Genomic DNA, 13,118 nt, shown 5'->3' with positions numbered 1-13,118 from the left:
TGAGCGATTTGAGCCACATTTGCTTGTAATGTGAACAAAGCCATAAACTAACTCAAATTAAGCTGATGTAAAGACTGAGTATTTGTCTGGTGATGTTACAATACAATCAAATTTTCCGCGGGATTAAATCAATATGCAGAATTTCTATCTTATCTCATTGCAACAGTCATATTAAAAGCACATAATTTGTTTACTTCGTATAAAATAACATCATTTAATCCACTTTGTCAAGAACTGTGAGATAGAACTGGCATTGTTAATAAAAACAGTATTATAATCTAAAAACAATGCTTGACAAGTGAAATATGGATATGAACAGCATTCCACATGAGTGCAGACATTTCTTTTTTCGATTTGTTGTGATGTTATGTTGCAAATGCAAAGTCTATTAGTTTACTGAACTCTGGCAGGAATAACTAAGGAGCAGAATGCCACCCTACAGACAAACATATCAACCAGCCGAGCACGAGGAATTGAGCATGACTCAAGCAAAACACAGGCGAGAGAAGGTAGCAGATGACGAATGGCCCCCTCGTGCAACTCCTGTGCTGTTTCTTATGGTTTGCAACAGCATGTAATGTCTTTACAATGCCACTAACAGCTAACTGAGCCAGGGTCTCTATATGGGCTGGCATGTTGGCAGGCCTCTGACAGGATATGGTGAGAGCATGTCTTTGACATTCACGTGCTAATGTCATTAAGCTGGACTAAAAGTAGGTCATATTCACTGGTGATCATAAAGACACTGGATATACCCAGTACAGTGAGCAAGTTCAATAAAAGCAAGCAATAAAAACAAACTTTATGAAGCGTCTAATGTTGATTTCTGTTAAGACTGTGTCAAAGAGGTGTTGATTCAACTCAGTGGCAAATGTGATGTTGTATTCACTGGCATTACTGTATTTTGTAAGGTGTTCCTCTCATTTTTTCCAGTATATTGCCACTGTCAGCTGACTACACTATCTGCCCATACAGCCCACAGAAGACTAAGTCACAAAGTCTTGCTTGGCTGCAACTAAACACCTCATGAGACTGCGTTGTTTCAGCCAAAATCCTAGAGTAACTTGACAATGCTGCAAAAAGGGCCACCTGACTGAAATGGGGGAAAAATATTGCTTGAGGGGTCTGGATGCATGACAAACCATAGCCTTGGCTGTGGAGATGATTGACTAGTGTTAAAGGGACAGTTCACCACAAAATCAAAACTTGATATTTTTCCTCTTACCTTTAGCGCCATTAAGCAATCTAGATTGTTTTGGTGTGCGTTGCAGAGTGTTGGAGATATCGGTTGAAGAATACCTGCATGCTGTGGAAAATAATTTAACTGGATGGCACTTTGCTTGTGGCGCTCAAAGCACCAAAAAAAGAAAAACCAAAAAAAAAAACCAACAAAAAAAACAACAAAAAACACGTCAACAGCAATGTCTCTTTCCAAAAATTACAACCCAGTTACTCACGATAATCCACAGACCTTGTTGTGAGCAGTTAAATGTAGGAACTATTTTCTGTCTACTAATCTACACCAGCCAATCATATCATCACATAGAAGGAAGCATACATCTGCTACTAGCTCAACTAGCACCACAGAGCTAACTAGTGTTACAGCTCATCCAAGGAAGACGCCATTAATGTTTACATCTGGCGCCTTCACAAGCGTGAGCCTCTCATCCATGAGTAGATGCACACTTCACTCTGTGTGGTGATGTTGTTCCTGGGTGTAATCAGCTACATATAACTGCTCACAACAAGGTCTGTAGATTATCTTGAGTAAGCATGTCATGATTCCTGGAAAGAGATATTGCTGTTAAGTTTTTTAACGCTTTGGAACACAAGCTGAGTGCCGTCTAGTCACATCATTTTGGAGAGAAGGCAGACATCTTCTACGGCCGATATTTTCAACACTTGGCAACTCACATCAAAACAGTCAAGATTTCTAAATAGCACTACAGGTAAGAGGGAAACTATATATTTTCAATTTTAGAGTGAACTGTCCCTTTAAGCCCTTTGCAAAAAGATACTAAAAACTGAAAAGAAAAAGGGTTTTAATGTTTGAAACAATTTAAACTTGTAAATACTTTTAAATCTGTCCAGCTTAGTTTGAACTGAAGAATAAAAATATACCTAATAGTGTTACATTACCTCCTGTGTGAGAGCTACTCAGGATAAAAACAGTAAAAATCTCTGGTTATTTCGTTGTAGAGTAAAATGAATGAGAAGTATCTAGTTTCGAGATCCCCATCAGTACATGTGGACTTTCAGGTCCTCAGCAGAGCTGACAAAAGCTGTCAATATCACACTGATAAGAAGCAGATTAACAAGTTAAAAAAAAACCCTCATCTGGTTTTCTAGGTCAGAATGTGGATTTAATGTTTTGACTGAAGGAGCAGACACACACACACACACACACACACACACACACACACACACACACATTTGCTGTGTTGTGTGAGTGATGACTATCCGGCATTTGCCTGATGACTAACACAGACTGCACTGGAGGGTCCGATCTTCTTAAGTGGGAGCCTATACGGTTACTGAATCCACCTGGGTATTCAGTGTCAGTCATCAAGGTAATCAGCAGGCTAATCATAGCTCTGTATTTGCAGCCAACATATTTTACCCAGTTTAAGTGTGTCAGTGCAAATCAGGCGAAAGCTTTTTCTTGTACTATTTGATATTTTTAACATAAATGGATTATTGATCCATTTAGTCACAGCATTAATTCATCAGATGATTCCAGCAGATTTAAGGAGAATACATCACTGGACTAAAAAGACACATCTGTTCTTTCTATCTTTAGAATCGCTATCTGAGTGGGGCTGATTTTAAACTATGTTAAATACTGCAGTGTAGACCCCTCAAATGGAGTTTTGCACCCTTAAACACATCATTTGGAAACACAAGGGGTGAGTGCAGGCTTTAAAAAAAACTAATCAATCCAGTGGCTTATATTGATTTTAAAACTCTTAAAGTCTTGCAAACTTTCAGAAATCATTACCCTTATTCAGTCTTTAATGGATACACATGGGTATCGTGCATGTTTGTGCTTCTGTCTGAAAAGGAAGGAAGGAGCAAGAAGTGCTGGGGATTCTCATGTGACAGAGCAAAATAAAATTAAGATTAAGTTTCAGAAGTTTCCACTGAGTGAAATGTACGTTTCCCATTGTGGTTTTTCTGGAAGTTCTCTAGTTTGATTGAAGACGGACAACAGTATTAACCCCAATTTATTCCCTACTTGCAGTTTCTGTCAATAGAGTTGTGTCTAATAGAACGCAGTTCAATAAAACTGGCCATGGCCATACACAGTTTAGTCACCACGACTAAAAAACAAACAAACCTTAAGCTTTAAACCAGACAGCCATTCATCAACAGTGTTTATAGACAGGCATGATAAAGTCATAAAATAACTCTGTTAATGACTGCAAAACAATTTGTTTAATTTCTCTTGATAAAATGGCAATGACCCGACTAATTTGGGGTCGTCAAATTAAACATGATTGTTTGTTTAATCTTTAAGGTTTTGTGAGGGAATGTCTGGTCTCATTTGATGTTACTGTCTGCCTGCCAGCAACATTCCTATTTACTTTAACTGATGAAAAGGAATTAGGTTACATTTCAATTAACTTTGCTCTTGGTTGGATTACATTCAATACAAAAGCTCATGGATAACCAATGTTATCTTTATATATCTAAGTATTTCCTGGAAGTTCATTAGGGATATCTAAGGATATCTCGCTATTCAAATAGTTTTGGTCTTACATGCTGACGTTTAGAGATATTATCTCCTGAAACTTCTGCCACCAGTCACATAAAATCTGGAAAGTGAAATTTTCTTTGTGATATTCAAAGCATCAAAAACTGACATCTAAAAAAATATATAATGGCAAGATTTGTTTCTATGGTAACTCCTCTGCTAGTTGAGAGATTTTGCTATTAACAGATTTCCACGAAGCCCCTCTGAGGTTACATGGTGGACAAAAAAACCTTGAGCTGTGAATCTGTGTGAACGGATTTGTGAACTGTGCCCTTGGATTCATAATCCACATGCATGGTTTCTTAAACCGTGCCCTCGAATTCGCAATTTGTGCATCGTTGCCGACATTTGTCCATGAAAAACACCACTACACTTAAAATAATAGGCAATGACATCTAAACCAGTTTTAGCCAGTGATTTAGGGATCTCTAGAAATGTCAAATAAGCATGCTTAGGTATAGTCAGAAAGATAAACTTCTTATCTTTCATTTGAATCCATTTCTGTTTGATGAACACCAAAGTCACTGGATCTCTTGAAATGAAACCTTTCCCCTTCCCTCGCCTCATCTCTTCTTTGTTTACTGTTAGCTCTATGAATAATACAGACTAACATTTCCGCCTGGGATGTTCCATTCAAAAGAAAAAGCTATACCAAATAAAATAATCTATTTATCATGAGGAGCAGTCACATGAGCACCTTCTGTTAGCCTTATTCATGAGACAAATTGTTCCAAGAATTTTTATTTGCCTTAATATATCATGAAGAGATTCTGATGAACATAAAACCTTGAACTGACTTTTCTATTTCCATTAGCTATAAGCCTCACATAAAAGTAATTTTAAGTAACTAATTATTTTTAGGAGAGCTGTAATTTTTCTTGTGGTTAAGGCTAGCTACAGAAACAGACGCATACAGTTTATCAAAGATGGAAATCAAATTAAAAGGGCCCACAAATTGATAAAATGCCTCTACGTTATTGTTTTCATACATGTGTATGTTTCACCTCAAATGAACTGCTTCTGCTGAGAGATGCCTGACGACAGCTCCAAGAACCACAAGTTGACCTGGAAACCAGGCACAAATATTTATCAGATAACAATAAGGTTTTGATTGAGCCTGGGATGAGGAGTTAAACATGGGAGCAGTCTCAGACATGAAAGAATGAAATATTCAAAAATGCCTTGCACCGGGCCAGAAAGAACATTTTGATATCCAAGAGCCTATTTGAATTATCCACCTTATATGGATCTGCTACTAAGGGCCAAAGAAAAATATTCTCAGCTACGTACTTTGGATATTGAACAATTGCAGATTCAATCATCTATTGAGGAATGTTAGTGTTAAAAAAAAATATTGATGTAATCGGAATTTAAGGTAATTTTGCACTCCCGGGAAAAGAAGAGGGAAGGAAAGCAATATTGGTTTTCTTGAATGTGCTTGAACATTTATTGCTCTGGGGTTATTTCAACAGATTTGATGAAGCAATCCTTCAGCCACTGTGACTCCAAAATAGAGCTTCAGATTTCAAAGCACAAAAAAGAGAAAGGGGTACTCATTATGTAACAGTTTCATTAAGGCTACAGTTGTTACCTTCAATGAAAACAACTTTTTGTCCCACTGGCCGTAATTGTCACTACATCCAACAAAAGCACATGAGAGAGTGATCTGTCAATCACTGCTCCTGAACTGTGGTCAAACTGTCAAACTAGGCAGTACTGATCAAATATGACTCAAGACTCTGTTAAAGCATTGCGTATTTCTTGTCTGTAAAATGAAACTTTTGTGACCTGGACACTATGTTGAAGACAGAGGGAGCAAACTTTCTCATTTTACAGCTAAAAAGTGCACTAAAATATGCTTCTGAAAACATTTGAGGCGATAAGTAGGAAAAACAGTTACAGAATCTTGATTCATTTTAATCAGCGCTTTGTTGTTTGACCACAGTTGACAGGAAGTGATTGACATGACTGACAGCAGCATTAGAGACTCCACAGCTCTGATTGGTTGTTTTCGTTCCTGTAGATTCTTGCAAATGCCATTAGAGGCACTAAAGCCCCTTTCCCACTGGAAAAAAACCCACTAACACCCACTAACAGCTGGCTTTTGTATTTAAAAAGATTACAATCCACATTCACTCCTGGCACAATTGACTCTGCAGTAGTCACGGGTATTTATCAGATCCAGCTCCAATCGGCTTTGATCAGCAGTGATCAAAACATGACATCCGCATGGACCCGCTAATTTTAGCACCTTTTCTGGTGCCATACAATGACGCACCACCACAACATACCATCCATCTCAATCCAAACAGTGCCTGAACATAATTCAAAATTAGTCAGCACAGAGTTTGAATAAGTAACAGATAGTATCTACCATAACCTCCATACTGCTTTCTACTCGTTACTAACCTGTTTTCCATCACATCCATGACATCAAATGTGACACACCAGAAAAAAAAAACAAAACCAGAGAGGCATACCTTTCTGTTGCAGAGAACCCTACATGGCTCTGGTCTACTGGCAGTGGAAAAGCAGTCTGTGGCCTACTTTTAAGGGCTTTTCCCTTTCAAAAAAAACCTGTGTACAAGCACTATTGGTTGTCTCGTGTACTGCTCTGTGGATATAGTTACAATTCAGCAGTTCAGAGTTATTTTTATAAAAGTTAAAGTTGAAGCTATGGCTTCAAAGTTAGACATCACAGTAAATGTAATAGGTTTGTGTCTCTGTCAGACACAGGAAAAAGAATACAGATATTACACAAACACATAGATGCTAACCCGTTACAGAGGTTGCATTCATGGCAAAACACTATTATGCCAGTCGTTTCAGATAGCACTATTAACCAAGTGTCCCAATGTCTTGAAAAGAGAGAATATATTAGGTATCAATTTTTATTTTGATTAAGTTGCCATAAACTACTGTAATGAACATAATTTTCCTTCTAAAAAGTCAGAAGAAACTGAAGCAGTAGAGGAGTATTTTGTAAAAATGAAAACACAGACACAGCTATTTAATTGCTCTTTTCTTGCCTGATTTTCACATTAACAGTGAACTCATTACAAATCCAACGAACTAGACTACATCAAAACCAACCTCAGTGTACGAAGATCCCAAATCTTCACACCATCCGTGACTGCACTGGTGAGGAAGAGGTTGTATGAGTCTGGTGTTTGTGTGCTGAACATGGTGCCCTGTGAATTATACACAAAAAACCCAAAAATGACTAGTCAGCACATGCTTGACTGAAACAGGTTGTAAATCAGCTTCTCTTATTGTCCAGTCCTGGAAAAGTTTGTTGCTGCAAATCCTCTATTGCCAAACAGCCAACTTTTCATATTATTATTCCAGGTAACATTTTCACTGCCTAAAAGTACAACGTGACATTAAAGACGATCACATTGGGGTTGGAAAGAAAAGTGGTATGGAAGCATGGTGTGTCACTTTCCATCTTAAATACACCATGCTGAGATATGATTCAGCTATAAATATATAGTTTCCATTGCTCGTCTATACATACGTTCCATATATGACTTTCACACTAAGTTATCAGATGATACATAGTGGAGCATGTGTGTGTGTGTGTGTGTGTGTGAAAGGGAAAGCGAGAGCAGCGGTGGGGGTGTTTTTTGTTTAGATTTCCATTAAGAGTGTGAGAACAGGAGTCTGAGAGGGCATTTCCAGTTCCATTTTCCGAGAACTCCTCTGCTCTGATGAGTTCCAGGTGAATTTTGCAGAAGAGGCGATGGAAATTTGAAGTGGGAAAAGCTGCTTCACATGCTGCAGTTCCTGATGTTTGGTCCGCCTCGGGACGAGAAAGCAAGAGGGGAGAGAAGAGCGATGTTATGTGTGCAGTCTCTAGGCAGGGGCAATCCCTCTGATCCGCAGGTATTAACCCCACAGCATCCAAAGGCCCTCGGGCACCCAGACGGAGGACCCCACATTGACGCAATAGCCAGGCTGAAACAACACACAGTGGGCTTTCCACAGTGTATAGCACACAATAGCTGGCGTGACAAAGACCAGGCACCTCTGGGTCGAAGGAGTATAGTCAGCTGTGTGTAAGAGTGTGTTGCAGTCGAACGGGTTGATGCATTTAATCCATGCCACTAGCTGCAGTGTGTCCAGCTAATCCAGGCTGGCCTGAGTGTCAACTTCGCACAGGTCAACACAAAGAAAGTCAATACGCCAGGGTCACTGGGTACGAAGCCCTCTCCCCTACACAAATACAAACTCCTCTGTATTCCAAAAAACTTATATAAGCATCTGTATGATTTCCATATTTTTTATGATCAAAATTAATGGCTTTGTTGCCATTATGAAGCTGGCAAATATATGACTATATATGGAGCGAAACCAGGACTTTTAGTCAACTGTGAAATGTAATGGGATAGCTGCACAGAAATGTAAATAATATGCAGAAAAACCCAGACGTGAATGCATGAATTTATTACTGATATTTAGAGTTTCATTTTGAGTGATGCAGTATTACATTCTTCATAGCACTATAATGGATGTGGATACAGGCCCAAGCTGTCTACTTGTTAGACACCAGCAAATTGGGCCCACATTGGTCCAAGACAGTGATGTGGGAGTAAGGCCACATAAACCCAAACTGCATCATGGAACAGCTTTACTCCAAGGCCGCCATCCAGCATGGAATCTCCTCCTGCCATCTCCTATGGCAGTCTTAATCCTGATGCACCAAGGATTTACATTCAAGCACTCAGCAAGATGAATGATACCGATGATGGCATGTCCTGTCTGCCTGTCATGGAAACTTTTGGGTAACCATGACAATTTTTTTTAACCATGACCTTCTTCTTTCACACCACAAACTAACACTTTTATTCCCTCAAAGAAGATCTGTGCCTTACGTAACTCGCGCAACACACATAGATGTCTTATGTAAGATGATAACATCGGCCAAATAGTAGACCCTTCAAAAGTAAGATGGAAGATCTACCAAGTGATGCCAAGCCAAGCAAATTCTTTGCCGTGTGGGTCGGGTCTGAACGTCACTCAGTCTGCCTGTGGAGTGATGAGACGTCTTTGCCTCCATCCATTCACAAAGGTTAGAGGTTATCATCATTTTAGTCAAGTTGCAAGTAGTAGAAGTCTGTAAAGCAGATTTGACAAAAAGTGTCTGTCTTTCAGTCATTAAAATCATTTTCAGGGCTGTTTTCAGGCTACCAGTGTCACCAGTTTAAGGCAGATTATCTAAGATTAGAACGAGGAACAGGGGAATATATGTTGTAATGAAATTAATATGAAATAATTTTGCATTTTAGGAATCACACTCACTGAAATCGCTTATGTAAGCTTCAAACTGTTCAAATAACACTGATATTTTGACTTTTAACAGGTTATTTTTTCACAGTGGTCACAGTAGGAGTAAAACTTCCTCTATGGTTTCCAATTTACAGTGTACGTAACAATTTCTTATCTCTGAAGAATCTACACATAGAGACCCCATTTTCGACACGTTCGACACACCTTCATACATCACTTCTTTATTAATTAAATATTTAACTGGTCTCATAGTCATTTTTTAACCTGTTCGACTGGCTAATGCTTGAAGTCCTGTGTGCAAGCAGTGAATTTGAGAAATCTGCTTTTAGTTTTTGTGCGGCAAACACTTCTAACAATTTACAAAACACAATAAAACCTTACACTATAGGTCAATTTAAAACCATGATTACAAACTACTCTGCTCTTGAATGTAAATGTTTCTAACTGTGCTCTATTATTGTTTGTTTGTTTTCTCTTTACTTACTTTCTGTAATTCAATAAAACTTTATTTGTTCTGAAGGAAATTATTGTGCCAGGGAATGCTTCAAATTACAGTAACACTAACTACAGTAGTATCAAATATCTGGCAAAGTAAATATACAAGATGGAAGTGTTTTCTTTTTAAGATTATTTTTTGGGCTTTTTGCCTTTAATGAACAGGACAGAGTGAAGTGGGGTGAGAGAGAGAGTGGGGGGTGACATGCAGCAAAGGGTTGCAAGCTGGAGTCAAGCCTGCTACCACTGCAGTAAGGCTTTGGCTCTATACATGGAGCACCGGCACTATCCACTACGCTACCAACGCCCCAAGATAGAAGTGTTTTCAAGGAGCAGAAGCAAAAACCAGTGCCTAACAGAGTAACATTAGGAGTAAGATAAGCACGAGTAACTAAAAATGAACTAAAATGGTGGGATAAAACAGACTGCTCTTGATAATCAATAGCAACTCTAGCAGGCTGCCACCCGACACGGCGCCGGAAATGGAAGTTAAACTGTACTCTCATTGTAAATGAGGGCATGCCCTCAATAAATCCTTGAGATTTAAATAAAGGGTGAACAAATTATTGATTTTACATCCTTTTACAAATATAATGAAGATAAAATAATAAATAAAAGATGGAACTTTTAAATACCCATTTGGACAGTCAGAACATAAATGTCCTCACCTTGTTCTGTGTAATGCAGTGGACGGCTCTGCTGTGGGCATCAGGCAGCACTGAGGCAACTGTACCTTTGTTCATGTCAAATACTTGAATGGACCGATCTGAGCCACACGCCAGAACGATGTCTGAGACCACTTTTAAGAAAAGTTATGACATTTATTTTTCACCTGCTGTGGATGAGCTGTGAGTTATCTAAGTATTTATGATGTTAAGTGTTCAAAATCAGTTTTCTATGACAATTATCAATGGGGTCAGCATTCCAAGGTAAGACATAAACATATACCTGCGTAAAGAATGCCAACTTTCCGTTATTCTTCATGGACCAGCACTAAGAGTTAGTGCTGAGCTTGGTACATAGCAAAATACATCAGACTGCTTTCTTGCAGACAGCTTCTATCACTCATGCTGTGATGCAAAAAGTATGTCGCTTTTAAATGTCAGTGTTTGTCTGGCAAGTTTGCAAACTGTTGTATTTAGCCTTCTAAATACTCCTTAATGCTCAGGTTTAAAACAATATCTGACTCCACATGGAGAACAGATATTTCAAATGATAAAGAAACACAGTAATTTCTGTTTAATGCTGTAGATTTTAGTATATGTATAAACACGCGAGAGTGTCTCCTTTGCATGGTGTCCATTTACAATCTTTGCTTACTTCTCTATAAAAAAAATCGCAGTGGGGTTTTTAACGATACACCCTTAATTTAAACAGAAATCCAGACTCAAAGCATAAAAACTTTTACTGTAATCACTTTATATCTATTTTCCACTGTCAAGTATAGTGGTGTAAAATAACTCCTGACAGGATCTCACTTATCCCGACGCAGCTCACTGCAGCGGATTTATTGCAAAGTAAATGTGTTGTAAACCCTAACAAGGGGCTGGAATGCAGACATTCCTGAAAAATTAAAGACACTAAAATGATTTACAGGTAAAGTCTGCAGTGGAAGCCCTGAGGTAACACGTTGTTCAGTTTGCCTTCCACAGCATCGGTGTAGTCTCACTTCCCTGTTGCAAGAGCAATAATAATAAAAAGGATACGAGAGAAGAAGTCATTAATTGCAGACAAGGCAGTGATGTCTGTTGCTGGTGTTGTCGTAAAGCATCTGGCTAATTTGACAACACTCCGTTGCTGATATCTGAAAAGAAATGGAAGAAACTGCATCATTTTCTAAACCAATAAAGGTAAAAATTTAACATAATCACATTGCACACCTGTCACCTCATCTCTGTCAGAGCTACATATACAGCTGTAGGTGAGGATTCACAACCCTTTATGAGCCCAAATCACAGGAATAGCAACATGCACTGCTAAAAGAGGATATGGAGGCCCTTTATTGTCATTTCCCTGGCCTCCAGAAAAAGCCCTGACAGCTTACAGTACACAGTCAAGCAGTTTGGGTGGTAATGAGTGTCAGCAGTGTGCAGTGTGTGGTAGCAGCTAAATAAAGCCAGACCCTCATCAAATCAGTAACTGAGCTAGCTGAAACAAAAAAAGCCCACTTTCTACATAGATGACACGAGTCTTAAAGGTGCAGTGTGTAGGTTTCAGGGGATTATATTGACAGAGATGGAATATTATATTCATAACTATGTTTTCATTAGTAAATATTCTACTGAAACGAAGAATCATTGTGTTTTTGTTACCTTGGAAGGAGCCGGTCATATCTTTACACAGAGTGGGTCCTCTTTTACTGAGTCCACCATGTTCTTTCTACGGTAGCCCAGAATGGACAAAGCAGCCATTGTACTTTTGTGGGGTTTTTTGTTGTTTATTTGTTTGCTTTTTTTGTGTCGGCCCCTGTAGTTCTCCTACCACGGGTGCCCAGGCTTTTTGGAATGGGTGCCAGATTAGATAATGTGAAAATACCTGGGGCCAGCTGCTTTTTGCATCATACAGGTTCTTAAAAAAAGAATCGCATACAAATTTAACCATTTCATCTTTCAGTGAAAAAGTATTCAACTTTCCACTGCTCCTGAAAGTGGGGGCCTTGCTGTTAGGGTGACCAGGTCCCAATAAACCAAATGTGGGACAAGGAGTAGGTTTGTGAGGGACAATCTGGGACACCCGCCCCCCAGCGCTAAGTTTAATCATCAGAGACTAAATACATTCATCATAAACTATACGTAGTCTACTGTATATCGACACTGGACTGTTTTAATTACTTAAGTATTTAGCAACACAGAGACTTGTGGTCAGTGGGATTTGAGGATTCTTAAAATAACATCTCTAGCCTACAGATGTGAAGCCCTGACTGTATCTGACTGATCTTTAATGAAAGCTGTTGTCTTGTATTTTTTTTCCTCTGAAAATATTAACCTTATAGTCAAACACTGTTTATTTAGCCTGTGTAGTTGAGGGGACAGGTCAAACTGATATGATGCTGATTTACAGGAGAATTCATGTAAAATGGAGGATAAACCATGAACATAAACTACAGATCTCCTGTAAAGCATTTTAATAAATTAATCTATCATAAATAAAATAATTGGAGACTGAGAACAAACTGATATATGGGTCTGATCACTTTTTTAATGAATTGACATCATTCCAGACAGGATGTGAGTGTGTCTGTGACTTCCTGTACGGACTGAAGGCTGCTGGAAACTGTCGGGAAAGTGTCCGACTTCACCGCAGCTTTTTGTCACCGCCCCCCGCTGCGGCCGCCTGCTCTCGTCTACTTTGCAGGCGAGGCGCAGTTCATCTCCAACGAGCCTATTGACACTCTTGACACTCAGGAGGTTGAAATTGTTGCTATATGGGGCGGGCCCTAGCGCTTAAACTCTACTTCACTCTACTTGCTGTTGACTTTACACTTCTTTGCTGTGGCCTTGTCTGCTGCCTAGCAGAAAATGTCTGCTGTTACTGTGTGTTTGTTTATGTAAAGTTCCTACTTGGTGTAGGGCTACAAACT

General features: G+C 39.0%; 1 protein-coding gene across 1 annotated transcript in view; it reads right to left on the bottom strand.

Moving 5' to 3' along the window:
- wdr27 (WD repeat domain 27) overlaps positions 1–13,118 on the bottom strand; it is a 48,798-nt gene that overhangs the window by 17,826 nt on the left and 17,854 nt on the right. The window contains exons 19-21 of the mRNA XM_050071467.1: positions 11,245–11,342; positions 10,207–10,328; positions 6,848–6,945 (exon numbers count right to left, since the gene is read on the bottom strand). Coding sequence (XP_049927424.1) covers positions 6,848–6,945; positions 10,207–10,328; positions 11,245–11,342 — 318 coding nt within the window. The remainder of the gene's footprint in view (positions 1–6,847; positions 6,946–10,206; positions 10,329–11,244; positions 11,343–13,118) is intronic.

This window comes from Epinephelus moara, chromosome 19 (genome assembly GCF_006386435.1).
Source record: "Epinephelus moara isolate mb chromosome 19, YSFRI_EMoa_1.0, whole genome shotgun sequence".
In the NCBI taxonomy this organism is placed as follows: domain Eukaryota; kingdom Metazoa; phylum Chordata; class Actinopteri; order Perciformes; family Serranidae; genus Epinephelus; species Epinephelus moara.
Note: the sequence above shows the minus strand (reverse complement) of the source record. Positions and strands in the feature narration are given on the sequence as shown.